Raw genomic sequence first — 22,949 nt, 5'->3', positions numbered from 1 at the left:
TTTTTGGCCTTAATCCTACTAAAAAATTCAAAACAAAAGAATTTCTTGCTATAAAAAACTTCAAGAATCTGTCCAAATGTTTTCATTGACCTCATTTTTTTTTTCAGAGACATTGAGGAAGTAGCTGGAATCTGGAAATTCCTTTCAAAGTTATTTCTTGCCATTCATCAGTGCAGAAATTAGATAGAAATGTTCTTGTGAGTAGGGTGCTCAATTAACATTAATCACCAATGTACCAATCATATGGATACAGCTCAAATGAGGCAGCAGCCAAAGAAGATGTATTTCTTAAAAAGAAATGGGTACATGGATGAAGCAATAACACTAGTAGGGCGCCTTGCAACATAGCCACTATGGGTTCGATCCCTAGCATCCCTAAGCTTCTCCAAGAGTGATCTTTGAGAGCAGAGCCAGGAATAAGTCCTGTTTTTGGCAGAGCCCCCCCTAACAAAAAAACAAAATCAAAGCAAAACAAACCTGTTTTGTGGAGTGAGGGATTTGCTTACAGGATAAGAGAATTAAGAGAATTGCTTAACAGGATAGAGCACATGCATTCAGGAGCCTACCATGGTCTGGTCTCCTGAGTGTTGCCAGGAGTGACTCCTGAACACAAAGCAGGAAGTAGTCTATGGGTTATTGAGTGTGGAGGGAATGGGAGGAAGGAGGAGAGAAGGAGGAGGAGGAGGAAGAAGAAGAAAGAGGAGAAGGAAGAGGAGGAGGAAGAGGAGAAGGCAGAGGAGGAGGAAGAGGAGGAGGAAGAGGAGGAGGAGGGAGAGGGAAAAAAGTGACAGTGAGAATCTGGTCTCAAGTCCTGAACCTGGAAAGGAAGATCACCACAACAATTTCTTTTCTGGGGGCTTCCCTGACACAAACAGGAAATCAAGAACTTACAGGCTTACTTTCTTCCAGGGTCCCTAGCTCCCTTTCAGTCATTAAGAGTGTGTTTCCTAAAGTAAAATCAGTCCCATTTCTCATCCTTGCTAGTTGTGGGAACGTGGTACACCATTTCTCATCTTTAAGCTTTATTTTCCTCGTCTATAAAAGAAGAGGAACATCATGGGATTGATAGAAAGTAAAAATCACATCTGTTGTTACACCTGACGCGAAGTGTATTTGTAGTTCAAAAGCACATAATAATATGTATACATATATATTTTGTTTGAAGGACATACCCAGCAGTATTTAGGACTTACTCCTGGCTCGTGCTTAGGGATCACTCGTAGTGGGGCTCAGGGAACCATATGAGGTGCCAAAGATTAAACCCAGGTCAGCCAAGTATAAGGCAACCACCCTGACTACTGTGCTGCCTCTCCAGTCCCCAAAGTCTATAATAGTATCATGGTATAATAATAAAAGCAAGAAAATAAACAACCTTTGGAATAATAACTCATTATTGTTATTATCCACTGCTACAGAAAAAAGAGGGGGAAAAAAAGACAAGATATCTCTCCTCTCACTAGAGACCAATTTAGTACAAAGCAGAAGTACTAAAATGAAAAAGTACTAAAATGAAGAAGTAAACATACACTATTTCTTAACTATTTCTTAATTATTTTTATTTTCTTAACTATTTCTTAATTTATTTGCTTATTTGGGAGGGGCCATATTCGGTAATGTCCTAGTATCCTGTCACTATGCTTAGAAACTACTTCTTCACAATGGTTGGGGGACCATGTGCAGTGTCAGAAATCAAACTAGGGTTTGTTGCTTGCAAGACAAGTACCTTAATCCTGTGCTATCTTTCTGGCCCCTAGTATTTCTGATAGTTATAAGTGCAAGAGAAAATTAAGTCAGGAGGGACAGGAAATAAAGAAAAGAGGAACATTACAAATTGAAAGACAGCAGTAGAAATGGAGTCATTGAGAAGGTGATTTTTAATTCTAGAGCAGATAAATGAGTGATCTAAGGAAATGTGAAGATAAATACTCCAGCAAGTGGGGAAAGTACACGCAAAAGCCCTGGGGCAGAAGGATATGTTCCTCATGATATATTCAAGGAGCTGTAAGAAGGACAAAAGATTTAGAAAAAAAAGGATTAATAATTAATAATAGGGCACGCATACTCCATTATTTAAGAATGCTGAAAATTAAATGTGTGACTAATTGTACTTTTGGTATCCATTAATATTTAAGAGGTTTCTGTTAAGACAAAGACAAAGGTTCCTAAAGAACAGATGAAATGGGACCCAGGAGATAGTTCAGCGTTTAGAAGCATATGCTTTGCATAGGCTGGGAACAAAGTTCTAACCGTGGTGCCACATCATCCCTCAGGCTGCCAAGTGTGGCCCCTGTGGTCCCCAGAACCAATACTTCAGGGTCAGAGCACTACTGCATGCTTGGGCCTTCACAATCAACCACTCTCTAGCCAAGTACCAGCCTTGGGCCCCCTGAGCACTGCTGGGAGGCCAAGAAAAGAACAGATGAGTTTTTCAACATAAAAGGATCCCACAGGAAAAGAAATTTGGGCTTCAAAAGAAAGAACTGATTCTATTATAGAGTTTTCCCTATAATAGAGATTTAACTGCTCTAATAAAATGGAACAAATCAATGCTTTATTGTAGATTCATAGTATGTGCAGATGTAGGATGAGTCTGACTTCTCAGGCTTGGCCTGTATTTCTGGAACATTCAAATGCCTGAGGTTTCACAGAGTTATGTGGCGATTTCACTAACTTTTTAAATTTTTTAAATTTTGGTGATGTGGAGTGCTCTATGAGACCATGCAGTGCCAGGAATGAAACCGGGGTTGGATGCATGTAAGGCAAGTGCTTTAGCCTGTTATTTCTCCCTCTCTGGCCCCACAAGGTTAAATCTGAAATTAACAGTCTTGTGTTGTATTGTTTTGTTTGGGGGCCACACCCAGCAGTGCTTAGGGATTACTCCTGGCTCTGCACTCAGAAATTACTTTTGACAGGGCTCCGTGGACCATGTGAGATGCTGTGGATCGAACCTGAGTTGGCCGTATGCAAGGCAAACACCCTCCCCATTGTACTACGACTCTGGACCCTGAAGTTGACAGTCTTCACCCAGTTGTCAAGAGAAGGCAGAAGCTATAGAAATCCCTGAGAGGGGAAAAATGCCACTGATATAGGAACCTGCCTGTACTCCAGCAGTCTTTGCCCACTTATGAGTACGTCTGAAAGTTAACTAGGATGAGCCATGCTGATAGGGTTGGCAGGCTACAGCTTATGGTGCTGGGAAAAGAAGGCTGCGTGACAGGAATGTCATGGAGGAAAGCTTGTGTCCCAAGACAATTGTGACCGAGGCTGCAGAAAACAGTCTCCACTGCAGAACTCATGTTGATTCCAGTGGAATCAGGCGTTTATGTGGAGTGGAGTAAGTGAACAATCAGAAATGGCCTGCATCAATTTTCAAAAGATTTTTGTCCCCAGAACAGGCCGTTTTTTTAACCTTATAATAACAAACTAGAAAATGCTGCTATTTCTCATACCCGATTCCCACTTACAGAAAGGAAGAAGTCTTACCCTCCATGAAAACGTCCTCGTTTCTGTTCCTGCTGAATTCGTATGTTCTCCAGTCTAAGCGGACTCGGGATAAAGCCAATTTCACAGCCCTCTTTTACCAGCCTTCCTATCCACCAATCATTGTTATATTTCTAGAAAGCAGAAATAAAACTACTATCAATAGTAATTCTCTCATATTCCCATTCTGAAATTTATTTCAGAGACTTGAAGAACAAACCACTATTCATATTATATCATTTTGTATTATGTTATATATTATGTCAACAATATACTTATATCTGGGTGACCCATAGATTAAAGCAACATAAAAAGGCCCAGATAAAAAACACTGATAGTATTGCAGATCTGAACACAGAAATAAGTGTCTAGAGTTCTGTTTCAAGAAGGCATTTCTTTACAAAATAAAGTCAACCACTGGGTCACAGTTTGCCAATCCATAGACTAAAGTGAAATCCTAACCTTTAGTCTCATTGTTCCTTGTCTAGAAACCCTAACCATATCTTAAGGAATAGATTTTATGAGGGTAAATATTCATAAATGTAATGGGAACTCTGGAAGAAAAGACAGACAGGTTTTGAGAAGAAATAGACTCAATAGCATGTATTTATCAGATGCTTTTCAGTGAAATTGTGCTCTCCTCTCACTGGTGAATAACTATAATCTTTCAAATAGAAGTTTGCAGCATAAGCTCTTAATACCTGAAGAAAAAGATGCCCATTCTACAAAGATAAGCATATTATTTATTTCTATGTGGACTTTTTATAATAGCCTCCAATGGCCCGAAGCCAATGGACTGGAGCAATAGCACAGCGAGTAGGACATTTGCCTTGCATGCGGCCAATCCGGACATTTTGGGTTCGATTCCTCCACCCCTCTCAGAAATCCCGGCAAGCTACCGAGAGTATCTCACCTGCCCGGCAAAGCCTGGCAGGCTACCTGTGATGTATTCGATATGCCAAACACAGTAACAGCAAGTCTCATAATGGAGACGTTACTGGGCCCGCTCAAGCAAATCCATGAACAATGGGATAGTACAGTACAGTACAGGCCTGAAGCCCAAAAAACATGGCAGGATTTCCAATTCAGTCAAGTTCACTGACATGTGAACTCGAGAAACAAGCCTACATAAAGACCTCAGCCAACATGAGGTGAGCCTCTGCCAAAAAAGTCCTTTTGGATGAGTTAGCAAAATTGCATTTTCATGAGGTATTTGCTGAGTCCTAGGGCAGAAGGAAAATTTAATCTAAGCCACTTGGTACAAGGAAAGGTTTCAGTGAGGTGATTTCTAGAAGGTGGATATCCTCTATATTGTTGACATCTTGCAGAGATAATTACAGGAACTTTATTATTATTATTTTTGATGGGGGTGGGAAGGTTTGGGTCACACAACAGCCAGGTCTTACTCCTGACTCTGTGATCAGGGATCACTCCTGGTGGTGCTTGAAGGGCTATATGGGGTGTCAGGGATTAAGCCCAGGTCTGCCGTGTACAAGGCAAGCACCCTATCCACTGTACTATCACTCCACTCCATTTAATTATCGTTACTAATGTTGGGCAATGATGGTCTGTCTGTCTCTCACATCAAAGAATATAGACATTTTTTCCCAAATCTTAAACACAAATAAGCAACATGCGCTGCTGAACTCAGAAGACAGTGGACTAATACTGCAAAAGAGAAACATGCCTTCATGAATAATCACAGACTGAAATTCTGTGTCTGGCGTACAGTATGAAACTGTATTGAAGAAAACTGAGCTGACCCCATGTAAAGTCTGAACAATTCAGGTCTCAGTTCCTCCCCAATCTTCCCGTCGTTTATTTCAGGATAACAGGCCTGAAATAACAGGCTTGTTTATTTTGGAATGAACAAAGGCAAAGGGACTTTTTTAGACTCTTTGGTATACAGATCTGGAATCTCCATTTTAGAGCATGGGGACAAAACAGACCATGAGTCATAGTTTCCTAGGGCTCAGTTAATTCCTGAAATGAAGTTAGTCCACTGGAATAGTAATTTATTAAATGGTGCCCAAGTGACCTTCAAGGGCTTCCTATAAATGGTCAATGTAACTTCTTGATACATTTTTTTCTTAGTTCTAGGAAACTAGAGCACAGTGAGACGGTGACTCACCATAAATGAAAGTTCTTCAAATCACTTGGGAAAAAGTTGCCACAAACATTCAGGAACTTAATTAACTTGTTATTTAGTGTATGCGATAATAAAAATTGCAGCTTTTCTATGAGGCTAAGCTTACATTGCTGAGCAAGTATTTAAAACAATGCATAATCAATGGCTTACTAAGGAAAGATGGGAGGAGAGGCTAAATCTGATTATAGAAATGGGATCATTTGTGCTGATGGTCCCTGAGCATATGCCAGATGTCTAGAAGATGACCTTAATCTAGTTCCAATCTTTCTCATTTTGATTTCCTGAAAATGATTAGCCCTTTCTCTATCTAAGACGTTTTCTTATCTAAATTTCAAGATCTGTAAACAAGGGACTTGAATTTACTTGAAATTACCAGTTCAGTACCATGTATCAAACTGCCAGACTAAAGAGAAAATTCACTGATGGATTCATTTGGTTTCCCTCTTCACCACTCCATATTATGTTTTGATAGTTCCATGTTGACAGTAATGTTGCCATTCCATGTCAACTTGTCAAAATGTCACAACCGGCTAATTCCTCCTCTTTGGCTCTTCTCCTTCAATGTTCCTGTAGTTCTTTCTCCTCATGTCAGCCTTCTCTCTTTCACTTTTCTTATTTTGGGGGCTGTTTTCTTGGAATTTATCCTCTACAGGATAAAATGGAGGCTGGGAAGGGGTGAGCCCTGTGCCTTCTGTCTGTCTCTTCTTTCTCTAGAGGTGATTCATAAATTACCCCAACTTGAAATTAAGGAGAATAACTTGTGTCTTTGGCCCCACCCTTTTTGATCTTTAGATTCCGACAATTTCCCTCCTACTTGATTTCTCCTTGATTTGCTGAAAACACAACCTCCCTCCCTCTCTGTGCTCTCCACTAACCATTTTCATCCCAGTTGCTCCATCAACAAACCCTGATTTCCTTGATCATCCTTGGGTGTTTCCTTAATTCTAGTGCCTACACCAGATCCTTTTGAAGTGTACTTTACTGAATTTCTAATATATATTGGAAATCTAGCTACATTCCATCTCACTGTCCCCCGGAAGACAATGCCAGTATGACTCACCTAGGTTGATTTTAAAGTCTCCCTGATTCTAAGCATACCATGCCACAATCTACTGTCCTAAAACAGAATGGCCTTTAGAAGCTAATAAATGCGGGATCAGAGAAATAGTATATGGGTTGAGGCACTTGCCTTGCATGTGGCTGACCCCTGTTCAATCCCAAGCACCGCATGCTTCCTATGCCCAGAATCATCATATGTGGCACCAGAGGCCTTTGAACACCACTGGGTTTGGTCCTGGAAGCCTCCGAAAATGATTGTATGGTCTGGGTAACTTTCCAGACTTCAGGGCCTGAGAAGCACTCCATCCTCACATCCTAGCATTGAACTACCAGCCTGGTTGGTTGAGAACTGCTGGAGAGGCCTCTGGGTCTCCTGAGCACTTCTTAGGAGATCACCCCCCCATAAAAAATTTTATAAAAGCAAAAAAGCCCATTCCTCTTTTTCTAAAATATTCAATAGTTGAGATGTGATTGCAATCACTCCCCACCTTCTTTTCTAAGAAAATGAAAAAAATTTTAACTGTTTTTGTAAAAAAATACATTTAAAATCTTGAATGGCTTCTCCTTACATTTAGCATGAAATCTGAAGCCACCTTATTGCACTAAGGTCTTACTTGAGCAGAACCTTGTTTACTTCTATAGCTGTCTCCTGCATTCCATCTATGTGGCCTTTCTCTTTTAATGGACTGGGCTGAGCTATTGTCCTACACTAATGCCTTTGCACAGGTGACTTCCCCACCCTAGAAAGACTTGCCTTGATCTTCTGATGTCTGTCTCCTCTCCACCCTTTAGGTCTCTGTTGTCCAAAGTGGGCCACACCCCCCAGCCCCTCACATTCTATAGGGGTGGAGGGCAGTGGAATTATTCAGGGGGAGGATAATAGCCTCAGATGCAACTGGGGTATGGGTGATTTCTGCTTTTTTACTTTAAAAAGGTAAATTTCCAGAGGTGTGCTGAGTGCTTCTTCTTCTTCTTCTTCTTTTAATGAAAAGAGGGCAGTAGGCCAAATAAGTTTGGGGATTTCATCAACATAGACCTATATTAAATTCCACATTTTTAGAAAGGCCTTTTCTGATCACACCTCTCTTCTTAAAAAGTATATCAATCTCCCAATATTTAGTTCTAGCATCCAGTTCATTTCCCTTCAAACTATTTACAATTTGGGATTATTTGTTCACAATCTATCTATCCAGTGATATATTGGAAATCTGGCTATATTGGACTAGGATTTAAGCCCATGAGGGAAAGGACATTCTTGGTTTACAGAGGTCAGACAGCATCTGCCAGTACTGAGCATATACCAAATGCTCAAGAGCCGTTCCTTGGTAGAGAGACTGAACAAACACAAACTCTCTCCCAGGTCTTCTGGGCATAATGCAAAGACAGCATGTCAACTGTAGACATTCAGGTGCTTGGCCTTGGTATCAAATAACTGATATGTTAAAAATCAGCATATGTCATGGGGTTATAGTACATTCTAAACTGCACTTTCAGCTGGAGTAGTGGGTACATAGTACAGTGGATAGGAGGCTTGGCTTACACTTACCTGACCCAGGATTGATCTCTGGCACCCTTGAGCTCACCAAGCTCCTTAGTGCAGAGCAGGAGTTAGTCCTGAGCACTTGTTGTTGTGGCCCCAAAACTAACCCCCACAAAATTCACTTTCAAAGACACTGCATTCCACAGTTGCTTCTAAATGGTGTTAAGTACCTACCCGCATGTGCAATAATGGCCCAAGGATGAGTGTTTGGTCCTAGTGACATTAAGTGATATATTAATGTGAATTACACCCCCCTGCACCTTCATTCTCAAGTTTCACTTCTTTTGGGGGTCATAGAGGAGTAGGGTCATACCTGCTGGTGCTCAGGGGTTACCTCTGTCTCTGTGTTTACAGGTAACTCTTTGGGAAAAGGGAGGAAGAAAGGGCATATTTGGCAATGCGCAGGCAATGCCATATTTGGCTCTGCACTCAGGAATTAATCTGGTGATACTTGGTGGACCACATGAGATGCCAGGGATCGATCGAATCCACTTTGGGCATATGCAAGGCAAACGCAACTGCTGCACTATTGCTCCAGCTCCTAGAGGTAACTCTTGAATAGTGCTCAGGGGAGCATATCAGTGGCATGTATTGATCTGGGGTCTGTAGTATGTAAGATAGCACCTTAACCCCTGTACTATGTCTCCAGTCCCTCAAAATTCACTGTTTTGATCAACCTTTATACTCCTTCCCCTTCCCCTTCCCCTTCCCCTCCCTCTCTCCCTCCCTCCCTCCCTCCCTCCCTCCCTTCTTTTCCTTTCCTTTCCTTTCCTTTCCTTTCCTTTCCTTTCCTTTCCTTTCCTTTCCTTTCCTTTCCTTTCCTTTCCTTCCCTTTCCTTTCCTTTCCTTTCCTTTCTTTTTGGGCCACACCTGGAAATGTTCATAGCTTACTCTTGGTTCTGAATTCAAGGAATCACTCCAGAAAGGGCTGAGGGGACCACATGCGGTACAGGGAAAGAACCTGGGTCAGTTGTGTGCAAAGCAAGCTCGTTATCAACTATAGAAGCTCTCCTGCCCCTTTCTTCCTTTAAGACCTAATTTCCATTCTGTCTTTCTAGCAGAGACAATAGAGGCTATTATGTGGGAACATCTTCCAATGTGTGCCCCCCAATCCCATCAGAAAACTACACAGAATAGGGAGGAAGTTCAACGGATGCAGGACTCGCCTGGTTCTCAGGCTGTCCCTCCTTTGCCAGTTTCCTCTCTTCTCCAGTACCTCCCTCTAGCAGCCACACACTTCCCTTCCAATACGTTTCACTGGGTTCAGTATCTCTGCTGAAAAACATGCTGAAATCTTTCCCATGAATAAACAAGCAAATCAAAGTTCAAAAACATTCCTGTGGCTCCCTGCTCTTTTTTGGCTAGAACCTGTTTTTTTGTTTCAACTCCAAGTATTTAAGAAAAGGAAATTGCGATTCCTCTCCTCTTGGCCTCCAGATTATGTGGGTCAGGCCGATTTAGTATTTTCCTGGGAATTTCCTAGCGCTCCAGACGCACTGCACCTAAAAACAAATTTATAGCTGCGACCACCCCTAAAATACTCCTCCCTTCACTGTCTCCTCTGAGAACTGAAACCACCCTCAACTCTATCCTTTCAGGGAAAACTAGCCTCCATCCTTCACTCTTTTATTAATCTTTTTTTTTTCACTTAAAAAATTTCTGTAGCATGGTTTAAGATAATGTTAATGGGGATGAAGCTATAGCACAGCGGGTAGAGCATTTGCCTTGTATGCTGCTGACCTAGGTTCGATTCCCAGCATCCCATATGGCCCCCTGGGCATCGCCAGGAGTAATTCCTGAGTGCAGAGCCAGGAGTAACCCCTAGGACCGCCGGCTGTGACCCAAAAAGCAAAAAAAAAAAAAAAGAAGAAGAAAAAAAGAAGATAATGTTAATATTTATGCATTACGCATAAAATCTTACTGCAATATATCCATCCACCACCAAAGTGCCAATGACCTACCACGATTGTTAGGATCCTTATTCACCATTTATCTCCATGCCCCTTCACCTCTACCTATTCCCACTGGACATTCAAACCAGATCCCCTGAATCCAAAGCACATGCTCAGTGCTCTGAGGCATGTCTCCAGCCCCGGCCCATTCTTCCTTTTTCTCTCTCTTCCTTTTTCTCTCTTCCTTCTTCACTCTTCCCTACCTAGTGGGAAATATACAGTCCTATTTGTTGCCTCACTCTCTCTATGTCTTTTCTTCTTTTCATCTTCTCTCCCTAGCCCACTATTTCCCCAAATGTGCTACCAAGTCCCCCGACATACCCCCTGGCCACCTGAATGATGCTATGTATAAACCCTCAAGAGGTCGCATTTGTCCTTTACTTAAAATTTCTCTTCAGGGCCTGGATCATGCTGCATGGCAGATCCACTTGCCTTACATCTATGAGGCCATGAGTTCGAGCCCCAGCACCACAAAAATTAACACATTTTTTAAAAAATGAAACTATTTATCTTTTAGTGGCTGGCGACCTGGGAATAAAGTTCCGGCATTTAGTTAGTGTCAGTCAAAGTGGTACTTTTTGTCTGGACTTTGCCTCTATGACCAACCCTTACCTGTACCAGTCCCTATGTACTGCTCTGCAAGCCACAGGACAGGGACCCCTCTAAACCCGAGGTCCTGCCCACCCAAGGTCCTGTCCCCTGAGCCCTGCCCACCTGAGGCCCCACCCTCAGGCTTCACCACTTCCAAATGTTTTCTGCTCCCTCTCTTTCACTGAGTGGTTCCTCCTGCTCTTTCTTGGAGCTCCCACAATATGCATTCAATTGTAGCACTGTAACACTGTCCTCCCATTGTTCATCGATTTGCTCGAGCAGCCCCAGTAACGTCTCCATTGTGAGACTTCTTGTTACTGTGTTTGGCATATCGAATACGCCAGGAGGAGCTTGCCAGGCTTTGCCGTGCGGGCGAGATACTCTTGATAGCTTGGTGGGCTCTCCGAGAGGGATGGAGGAAATGAACCCTGGTCGGTCGGCATTCAATTGTAACGTAAGAAAAATCATCACCTCAATAGATACTCAACTTATTAGTCTTTCCCACTGGGCTCAGGGCTGCTGAGGGTGGGAGCATAAGAGTCTTCAGCTCAGATCCCCCCATCACCCCATGTCTGACATGAAGTAGACGGAGTAATAAAGGCTTCTGATGTGATGATTCCTTCTTCTGAGATACCACACCTCAAAATACTCTGTCTATGTATCACTCAATCCCTTAAACTTCCTGTTTCTCTAAATCCGATGGTGCTTCTTTTCATCCAATTATTATACTCAAGGATTGGCCTTAGGACCAGGTCCCCAAGATTGGCACTGATATCTATAATGACGTGATAGGCAGGCATCATGCTCCCAAACTCATGTTTCCCAAAATGTGAGTTTGGGAAACTGGATCCTTAGCTTATAGCTCTACAGTTACACACGGTGATTAAAAGGTGACCAGAAAACCACAGGTCTGTCCTAAATCCACCCAGTGGTGACCGTGTATGTGATTCTAAAAGCAATGATCTCAGCTTTCTAAATCTTGCTGAGAAATGGATTTGGAAGGGCCAGCAAATGAAATGAGGCAACACCCTGGCAGCTCGTTAGCATTCCTCTCCCTGATTGCCAGACTTGGCCTATGGCAGGCTAAGGGACGCAGAGTGCCCTATACTTACCTCTTTAATGTGCAGGAAGTCCTTGGCATCGAAGGAGATGGCCGTGCTCGGAACAGGCACATCCTCATCCAAGGCGCCACAGTAGCTCACGTTTGTCTTCACAGCAAATGCTACAGGTTTGGACTAGGGAAGGAACCATGAAATAAGGAGACAAGGAGGGGCCAGAGCGATAGTACAGCTGGTAGGGCATTGGCCTGGCATGCGGCTGGCCTGGGTTTGATCCCCGTCATCCCATATGGTCCCCCAAGCACCGCCAGGAGTAAATTCTGAGTGCACAACCAGGAGTGCATCCCTGTGCATCATTGCTGGGTGTGACCCAAAAAGAAGAAAAAAAAATAAGGAGACAAGGAGCCAGACAGGAGGACTTTCCATATCAAAATGGACAATTGAAAGACCAGGCAGAAGGTGAATTTACTTTCCAAAGGGGGATCTCAAATGGGTTTCCCATTTCCTAGGCAGCAATGAGAATTTGTGGTGAGGGCAGCAAATCTGGTACTTACCCAACACCCCCAAACCCGTGCCCTAAAGTACTGGGAATAGATAGGGAGAGGTTGCACGTCATCTAGTTGAAAAACATACTTTAGATGACAATAGATGCCCCCTTCACCCACCCCACCCCAAACACATAATGTGTGCTGGGTGTAAATAAAAGAATGGGAAGTTTATAAAATTGATAGGTTCACAATAACTGAAGGAAATGATGGCATCAATCTTAGTCATACACACACACACACACACACACACACACACACACACAGAGTACATACATAAATGCAAAGGGCTCTTGACTGCCTCCTGTGGGGGTGGGGAGACAAAGATCCCTTATGGGGCCACTCCTTGGGCTTATCTGAGGGTCTGTTTTGTGATATTTCCTGCAGCTTGTCTCTGCTGAAATTCTAATCACCGTTCAAAGTACTCAACGTGGCTCTGATCTTGAGGGAGGAGACAGGAAGAGGGAAGAAGCCAAGGCAGGGGTTGCACAGAACAACGTGAGTGTGCGGTGAAGAACAAAGGCTGGTGACAGAGAAAACCCCCATGACAACAGGTGGAGCCAGCCAGAGCCTTCACTGCCAGCTCAGGGCAGGGAAGGCTCCATCGTGGCCACAACTGCCACGTAGGCCAATAATTCATTGAACATCACATGCAAGGGTGAAGGCTCAGGATCTCCAAAGGCCTCCTGGGCACATGATGTCAGGGGTTCATGAATGGAGAAGCCTGGTCATCTGGTCCCTTATCAGGATGGTCTGAAAAGGTTGGTGAGAAACGGGAGGCGGGGACGAGCAGCTGATACCTGCTGAGTAACCTGCCACTTTGGAACCAAAGGGGGAAGAACGTCACCTTTGCTCTCTCAAGCTGGATAGCCGCCTGCTGCTCTCTCTCCTGCCGAATAGCTTCCCGATCCTCTTCCAAAGAGACATCGGAGTCAGACGGCCTGCTCGTGTAGGAATCTGCGGAACCCTGGAAAAGAAAACCCAGGCAAACTGAAAGGCTGGGCCACGCAGCTCCTCAGGTGGTCACATGCGAGACAGGATCCTGGAGCTCATTCTTTTCATTTGCATAGACCCCAATGTGTACGCTTTGTGCCTTATTGCGGATATAAATTTAGACCTCGATAGAGTTACACATCTGAGTAATTTGGAAGGTAGCAATGTTGTGAAGGAAAATATTTTGACTAGATTAAGTGCTAGGAAGTAAACTGCAATGAGAATTCTGCAACATTCTACCCTCTTTCTTCCCATTTGGTGCTATCTTTATATTAAGCCCTCATTCGTTTGTGGAGCCAAAGTTTCATCCCATGTTCTTTCTCAAGGTTTACATCTCAAGAAAGAAAGGCACTGTTAAATTTTACCTGTATTTTGAGTTACAAATGACTGATTTGTCAAAGATTTTAACACGAGAAAATAAAGTCTGGTATCAGTAAAGAGATTTTCTGTTTCCAGAGTCCACATGTTTCAATTATTTCACTATTAAAGCATAATTCAGAGAGAGAGAATGAAAGAAAAAGAAGAAAAGTGCCTGCCACAGAGACAGTAGGGGTGAGGGGTGGGGGCGTGGGAGGGAAACTGGGGACATTGGTGGTGAGAAATGTACACTGATAAAAAGGACTGGTGTTGTAACACTATATAACTGAAACGCAATCATAAACAACCTTGTAACAGTGTATCTCTCTGTGATTCAATTTTTAAAATTTTTTAATTAAAAAGGCCCTCCCGTTGATCGTCGATTTGCTCGAGCGGGCCCAGTAACGTCTCCATTGGAGACTTTGTTGTTACTGTGTCTGGCATATCGAATACTCTCGGTAGCTTGCCGGGCTCTCCGAGAGGGGCGGAGGAATCGAACTCGGGTCGGCCATGTTGGCCGCTTGTAAGGCGAACGCCCTACCCGCTGTGCTATCGCTCTGCATTAGTCATTCCGGGTCTCTCTTCAACAAGTCACGAACAGTAGGCTAACAACAAGGATGATTTCAATTGAAAATCACTCATAAGGGCTTTCTGACACCAAACACACCATGACAAGCATGGTTAGGGGAGTGGGGCCACCAGTGTCACCTGGTATTCATGTCACAGGCAGAAATAAAAAGCAGAACAGCTAGTTATAAAGACAACTGCCTCGAGCTCCAAACCAATCAATCCAAACCAAACCAATCTCCTCCCCACTAACTCCTCTGCCTTCTGATTTCTAAGAGAGCATCACCTTTAGAGTTGCTCTTTGCTTACACTGTGACACTTATGTGGCAGAGGTCATGATTACACTACTGTGTTGTGTTAGTTTCATATTCATACATGGGTTTGGAAAAGTGGAGACCTATTAGCATCACTGGGAGTTTGCTATCCATGAGAAAATCACACACATGTATGGCTATTGGGACTTTTGGAAACTTTGCTAAAGTTAGAAATGTGAGGGTTTGTTTGTGGATACCCTATCTGGGAATTTTCAGTCTGTCAGTGCATTGGCATCTCCCAGTAGAGGAATTCCACCATTTAAAAAACGAGAGAGAGAGAGAGAGAGAGAGAGAGAGAGAGAGAGAGAGAGAGAGAGAGAGAGAATTCTAGGGCTTGTGGAAATGTAGTTTAGACAATACATACATTACACATATGAAGTCTTAGGTTTGATCCCCAGCACTGGATGACGCTCCTGAGTCCCAAACCCCACTGGGTAGTGGCCTAGTGGCCCCCATAATTAACAAAAACAGGGGCCAGCTCCCAAAATTCTTAGTTAACTGAGCCATTTTTGGCTTATTTTTAATTTAATGAAAGGGCCCAAGGATGTGTTTCTTCTTGAGTCTGGTGATGTCAAGGACAACCAGGACCATCTTGGCAATGCTTGTGGGAACAAAGGTCACTGATGATTAAAACAGGGTCAAGCATCTGCCTAACTATAGACTGTCTTCTGGTCACCGGTTCTTCACCTTTTTTTTAAATTATCTTTTTTAATTGAACTGAGATACACAGTTACAAAGCTGTCCATGGTTGGGTTTCAGTCATACAATGTTCCAACACCCATCCCTCCACCAGTGTACATTTCCCAACACCAATGTACACAGTTTTCCTCCCGCCATAACCCTCCCACCCCCAGCCAGCCTCTATGGCACATACTTTACTTCTTTATTTCTCTCTCCTTTTGGGCATTATGGTTTATAATACAGATACTAAGAAGTCACCATGTTTGTTCTTTTGCCTGTTTTCAGCAGGCAGTTCTTATCCAGAGTGATCATTTCCAACTATCACTGTCATAATGATCCCTTCTCTATCCCAACTGCCTTTTCCTCCAACACTTGAGGCAGACTTCGAACCATCCTTGACTTCTAGTGCTGAAAATTCTATCGAGATTAAAGAAAAACCTGGAGGCAAAGGACACTGGTTCTTCTTTAATCTCTGTAGAAATATCAGCACTAGATATCAAGGATATCAATGATTACTTACTGGCCTCGAACTCCCTCCTCCTGTCAACAAGACAAGTAAGTAGATTCCAAATTATTTTCAACTCATGTTTTCTATACCTGAATAATAGTTCATCTTCAGACGTGTCTGTTTATCTTATTGCATGCACTATGTAGAAAACTGTACATTTGATAACTGCAATGTCTAAAGTTTATTTATGGAGGAAACGCATTTTTTTGTTTTTAGACCACAACCAGCAGTGCTCAGGGCTTACTCAGGGCTCTGCATTCAGGGATCACTCATGACAGGGCTCGGTGAACCACATGGGGTGCTGGAGAGCAAACCCTGGTTGGCTGTGTGCAAGGCAAGTGACCTATCTGATATATTATAGCTCTGACCCGGAAAATGCATTTATTAAAGAAAATCATAACCAAATTCTTCTGTGCACATCTACAAAATGGATAAATACAAGTTTTTTTTTTATAGGAGTCTTTATTGTCTTTGAAAGAGCTATCTTAGATAGACTTACTCCATGGCTTGGAAGCCAGCCTCAAATGCTAGGGGAAAAGGCAGCTCAGATAGAGAAGAGAACACCAAGTAAAGGGTATTTGGAGGACCAGCTTGGGTTGGGAGCTACAAGCCGAAAGTAGATTATAGATGGAACACAATGGCCACTCAGTGCCTCTATTGCAAACTACAACACTCACTAGGAAAGAGAACAAAAGGGAATGCCCTGCCTCTGAGGCGGGGTGGGGGGAATGAGGTGGGGGTGGTGAGAGGGATATTGGGATCATTGGTGGTGAAGAATGTGCACTGGTAGAGGGATGGGTACTTGATCATTGTATGACTGAAACGCAAGCACAAAACTTTGTAAAACTGTAACTATACCCCACGATGATTCACTAATAAAAACATTTTTTTAAAGAGCTATCTTGGGCCAGAGAGATAGTATGGAGATTTAGGCATTTGCCTTGCCATAATACTGATTAGGGTTCAATCCACAGCATCACATATGGTCCCCTCAATAGTGCCATGAATGATCCCTGAGTACAGAGCCAGGAGTAAGCCCAGAATCTAAGTAAGCAAATAAGCACCTATGTTAAAATCCTTATAAAAATTATCATAGACAGTGAAACTGCTCAAACGTGCTCAAACATACATTCTATCACCAGATAGAAAAGCACTGCTGGGGAGTACCTCCAACATCACCAACCTTCAAAGAAAAGTTCTCAGGCTGGAGCAATAGTACAGCTGGTATGGCACTTGCCTTGCATGCATCCATCCTGGGTTTAATCCCTGATACCCCATACGGTCCTTAGGGTCCCACCAGGAATGATGCCTAAGCACAGAGCCAGGAGTAAACCCTGAGCATAGTTGAGTATGACCTAACCTGCCTGTTCCCCTCAAAAAAGTATGTGTTCCTTTAAAACATACTGATCAACTTTAGGTGTACCTGCAAACAGTCCTGATGGAGAGAAAGAAAACAATGTTTCTAAAATACACATATGAAAATAATGATGCCTCAATTAGTAAGATAAAAAAATTAGCTGACAAAAAAATCTCTATGAGAACTTTTTGAGTTCATTCAGAGGATGTTTTGCAGAATTGGGACATGTGTGGAGTAGACTATTTTAAGGTTCTATGAAGATGTTTGGACGATAAGGTAATTATGATGCAGGAAGTTAAGAAGGAGGTACTGGCCTTGTTTTGAGAACATAAGGGGGAGAAAGCTAGGGACTACAATCCACAGGAAAGCAGGCTCACCACTGAAGCTGGGAGTCAGAGAGCTAAAATACACAAATGATTGTTGACACGAGGAGATAGCTAATTTCCTGAAACCACCTTCACGACTTTTTTAAACCAAACCTAGGATCCAATCTTTGAGAACACAAGAAGTGACTCAAGAACCCCTGCAAATAAACTTTATTTTGAAATGCGAACAAGATTATAAGAATTTCAAAATTATTCAATAAGCTCCACTATTGCCAAGTATGTAAAGCTGAAGGTCTTGTTTACTTCCCTGTTTCTAAGAACATTGGTAGAGGATAAAATAAAGCATTATGATATCTATTTTTTATAATTACAGTGTTATTTCATCATAAAATTTTAGAAAAACATTTCCCTTGGCATTTGAAAAAACATTTTTTTTCTCAGCATTTCTTTGTTAATAGAAATCACAGCAGGGAAAGCCGAGCTCTGACATCAAGAGCTCAGATCTGGCCGATGGAGAGATTCTGCTGACTTGGCACAGAATTCTTTTGTGGTTTCTTTTCATTCTTTTTATTTTGTTTTGTTTCCATTGATTGAAAGAGAGTATAACAGTATTCCAAGGAGAAGAACAGAACAGAAAAAGGAAAGGACCTAAGTCATTTACAAAGGCACAAAGAGTTGAACTAAGAAATCGGGGAGGGGGGCGGGGGTGCTGAGAGGGGATGGCCTGGGCCAGACTAGAGAAAGATTCGGGGGGGACTCCATCAGGCCAGGCAAGACAGGAAACCTTGGGGTTGGGAGATGGGTGGAAGAGCCACAAGCCTGGTTAAACATTTATGATGCGGAATTAGAAATGGCAAGAAGGAAACAATGCAGGGGCTTGGAAGACAGAGCTGAAGACGCAAATGCTATTCATTCATATTGATCAAGACTCCAAACTGGAGCCCTATCTATCAGCTTTACATCTTCCGGAATTGGATTTCACAGTTTTGACAGAGGCAGCTAGCCTCCTTATGGTGTGATACAATACCGAGTTGTTAACCATGTTTGAGAAAAACAACAGTGTTTGGTCTCTCAGAAGCTCAGCAGACACAGTGCAAGTCCTTTAAAATATATACATATATGTGTGTGTGTGTGTGTGCGCGCGCGCGCGCGCGTGTGTGTGTGTGTGTGTGTGTGTGTGTGTAATATTGGGCTGGGTCCACAGCTGGCATGCTCAAGGGTTACTCCAGACTCTGTGCTCAGGAATTAATCTTGGTGGTGCTCAGGGGACCATAAGGGATGCTGGGGAATGAACCTGGGTATGCAGCATGCAAGGCAAATGCCCTACCCACTGAACTCTCTCTTCAGCCCACAGTGCATGTTTTATCTTCAAGTCTCCAATGTTAATGCACCAGCTAAAATGATGGGAGGCAGAAACAACATGACAAACAACAAAAATACATGCACACACGGATATGCACATATCTACATATATATGACATACAAGAATACGTTTTCGAGAAGATGGAAATACTTTTCTTTCAATTCACAGAACGTTCAGACCCCCTTCCCTTATTCAATATTGAAAATAAATTCCAAATTCACACCTTCCAGGAGCCTTTCTGATTACAAAATATGAAACAATGATGATAGAGTACAAAGTCAACTGTCCGTGATCCTGAGGGTTGGGTAGCCTCAGCAGTGGGAGGGTTTCTCCTCATTCCCAGAGAGGGAACATGATGTCTGGGCCAGGCACTGTTGCCAGTTCTTGTTACAAGTGACATTGGTTTTTCCAAGTCTCGATTTCTTCCCATGTGAAAGGAGAATAATAGATACCCTTGTGAATTCTCCTGGGGTTTTATTTGAGATGGACCAGCATGTATTTCACCATCGGCGGGGGGGAGGGGGGGAGTTCAGGACATGTTAACAATTAATCTTTCACTCATTAAGTTTCTGGCAGACTTCAGCACATTTTTGGCTCTCATAGAGTTTTAGAATATTTATCTTGTTACACACACACACACACACACACACACACACACACACACACACCTCTAAAATCATACATTCTAAATGTACAATTTAATGGCTTAAATTTTTTGTTTGTTTTTGGCCACATCTGGCAGTGCTGATATTCCTGGCTCGGTGCTATTGGTGATCCTCAGGGAATGATATGGGTGCTGGAGACTGTACCCAGGTTGCCTGCTGTATTATCTCACCAGTCCTACAATGTAATGATTGTAACACAGATTTATAAAACACAATTTTCAGCACCATCTAATATTAGAACACACTTACCACCTCCACAGGAACCTCGTGTCCATCTGCCATTATTCCCCTTTCTCACCTCTAGCTCCAGATAGCTAGTTAATTGTCTAGTCCTTCCAAAAGTGGAAAAGATAAATACTCTTCTTTTTAGAAACAATTTTAATATTTAAATATGCCATTAAGTTATAGCAAGTGAAGGGAGAGTTTACAAATATTTTATTTACCTTAGGGTGACCCCTGGCAGTTTTTGGGGGACCATCTGTCAGGAATTAGGCCTGGGGTGAGTCGCACGCCAGGCAAGCACCCGATCTACTTCACTCTCTCTGTAGGCATATTGCTTTGTTTAAAATTTTTATTTTAAACTAAGTTTTAGGATGAGAGAGATTCTTCAATGGGCTGAGTACATTCTTTGCAGATGAGAGGCCTGGTTTAGGGATTGACCTTTGAGCACTGACCTAGGAGAGCTCCTGAGCACTGCTGAGTGTGGTCCCCACTGAAAACAAACCAGAAACTACACTAAGTTAACTGAATGTTAAAGATCATGTAAATAGTGGCTATCCTAATGATCTATGCAATTGTAGATTCTGCAAATATCTTTGTAGTCAGCAAGTAAATGTTAAATGGTGTAAACCTGGTGTTTTGATTTTTTTTGTTTTCTGATTTGGAGCCATGCTAGGGAGCACTCAGGGTTATTACTGGCTCTGTGTTCAGGTATCACTCTTCCTGGGCTTGGGGAACCAGCATTTTTTTTATTAGTGAAACACCATGAGGTACAGTTATAGACTTACAAATTTTTGTGCTTGGGTTTCAGTTATACAATGATCAAGTACCCATCCCTCCACCAGTGCCCATCCTCCACCACCACGGGTCCTAGCATCCCTCCCACCCTCGACCCCCCCCATCCCACCCTGCCTCTGTGGCAGGGCATTCCTCCTTGTTCCCTCTCTCTTCTTTTGGGTCCTGCGTTTTGCAAGAGAGGCATTGAGTGGCAATCATGTTTAGTCTATAGTCTACTTTCAGCATGCTTCTCTCACCCTGGGAGGATCCTCCCAACACACTTTATTTGGTGCTCTCTTCTCTATCTGAGCTTCCTTTTCCCCTAGCATGTGTGGCTGCCCTCCAAGCCATGGGGGAACCCCAGCACCGCCAAGAGTAATTCCTGAGTGCATGATCCAGGAGTGACCCTGTGCATCGCCGGGTATGACCCAAAAAGTCTAAAAAAAAATTTCCTCCACAGATTCTGATGTAACAACTTACATAAAATGTCAAACAGGACCTGAGCAATAGTACAGAAGGCAGATCATACCACGCATGTGTACTTTGCTTTACATGTAATTGACCCATGTTTGATCCCCAGCATCCCAAGCACCTGTAGTAGTAATTCCTGAGTGCAGCATTAGGAGTAACCCCTGGGCATCGCCAGGTATGACCCAAAAAAGAAAAAAAAGAGTAAAATATTCATCCCTCTCAAGAGGAGGTCTATAGAACTGAATCTGCCAAGGTGGATGGAGAGGGGATAGACAGAAGGGGACTTGGGACACTGGTGAAGGGACTATTTTGTTGGAACATCATACACCAAAAACACTACCATAAACAACATTGTAAATCAATTTACCTAGACAAATATGAGAAAACAAAATAAAATTTTAAAATGTCAAAAGCCAAGTCAAACATTTTGAATGCTTTCAGTAAAACATGTTACAATATTTTAACAATGATACATGTTACAATATTTTAACAATGATAATACACCAAAGGACTGGAGCAATAGCACAGCAGAAAGGGCATTTGCCTTGCACATGACCAACCTGGGTTGATTCCTCTGTCCCTCTTGGAGAGCCTGGCAAGCTACTGAAAGTATCATGCCTGCACAGCAGAGCCTGGCAAGCTCCCCATAGCGTATTCCATATGCCAAAAACAGTAACAAGTCTCACAATGGAGATGTTACTGGTGCCCGCTTGAGCAGATCGATGAACAGGAGGACAGTGCTACAGTGCAATACACCAAAATGTCACTAATTTTAAAAAAAGTCACTAATTTGAAATGACAGAAGTAGGTAAAGAATGGCACTCTGAGAACAAGAAAAGTAAATTTGCAGTGTTTTCTGAATGATGTTCGCCATTTCCAAGTCTGTATTATGTCTCTTGATTATATAGATTTGAATTGTGAATTGTTTTTTATTATATAGATTTGATTGTGGATATTTTTGCTATCACTTTTTGATGAAGGAGACCAGTTGTAGTAACTGGTCTCATTCACCTGACCCTGAAGGCTTCACCGACATGGCAGCACTGAGAAGGATGAGAAAGGAGAGGCCGATAAAATCTCAAGGCTGAACTAGGCTGCCACAACGAAGGAAGATAAAAATGATCGTCTGTGCTTTCAATGCATGTACGCTAGCATCAGATGCATCCATCGAGGACCTGATGCTACAAGCGCGAATGATCAAGTATGACATCATTGGTCTGACCGAGACAAGAAGGCACGAATTTCACCATGCCGTTTTCAACACTGGAGAAGAATTGTTCCTCGCAACATGCGATAAAAGAGGTGTCGGAGGCATCAGTGTCCTTGTCAACACAAACTTGGCCATGAGCATTGATTCATTCGAATGCCTAACAACCTGAGTCGGATGTTTACATTTGAATAGATGTTGCTCACTTCTGGCAGTTTCTATCTTCGTTGTCTACGCACAAACATCTCATTATGATGAAAGAGAAATTGAGACGTTCTACATGGAGCTGGAGAAGTTCTATAAAGAACACCACACCTTCTACAAGATCATTGTGGGTGATTTTAATGCCAAGATAGGACCGAGAAGATCAGCTGAAGAACTTCACATTGGGACCCATGGCCTAGAATGGAACGAACAGGGTGAGAGACTGTCTGAGTTCATCATGTCAACCAAGACCATCCATGGTAACTCACAGTTCCAGAAGGCAGAATCTAAACGTTGGACATGGGAGTCTCCCCGTGGACGATTCCACAACGAAATAGACCACATCATATTCAATCGACGGTTTTGCCTGATCAATGTCGCTGTTGTCCCAAAATTCCAAACGGGATCGGACCACCGTCTCCTTTCTGCAAAATTCTACTTCACAGAGCGGGGAGAAAGGGCTGCAAAGTTCAAAAAGAGAACTCCCAGAACGACCACCAACTGGGAACTCTTTGGCACTATTGTGGCAACATGGGAAGATGCCACTGTTGACAACATTGACAAGG

At 42.8% G+C, this 22,949-nt stretch overlaps 1 protein-coding gene across 4 annotated transcripts in view; it reads right to left on the bottom strand.

The window, feature by feature from the left end:
* The window catches only part of CACNB4 (calcium voltage-gated channel auxiliary subunit beta 4), a 345,805-nt gene that overhangs the window by 58,533 nt on the left and 264,323 nt on the right, over positions 1-22,949 (bottom strand). For all 4 annotated transcript variants that reach the window (XM_056117655.1, XM_056117656.1, XM_056117659.1 and 1 more), the window contains 3 exons: positions 13,222-13,341; positions 11,884-12,006; positions 3,484-3,614 (listed from right to left, as the gene is read on the bottom strand). In XM_056117655.1, the coding sequence (XP_055973630.1) occupies positions 3,484-3,614; positions 11,884-12,006; positions 13,222-13,341 (374 nt within the window). The remainder of the gene's footprint in view (positions 1-3,483; positions 3,615-11,883; positions 12,007-13,221; positions 13,342-22,949) is intronic.

The sequence above is a fragment of the Sorex fumeus genome, unplaced genomic scaffold (genome assembly GCF_029834395.1).
Source record: "Sorex fumeus unplaced genomic scaffold, SorFum_2.1 ptg000035l, whole genome shotgun sequence".
Taxonomy (NCBI): Eukaryota; Metazoa; Chordata; class Mammalia; order Eulipotyphla; family Soricidae; genus Sorex; species Sorex fumeus.
Note: the sequence above shows the minus strand (reverse complement) of the source record. Positions and strands in the feature narration are given on the sequence as shown.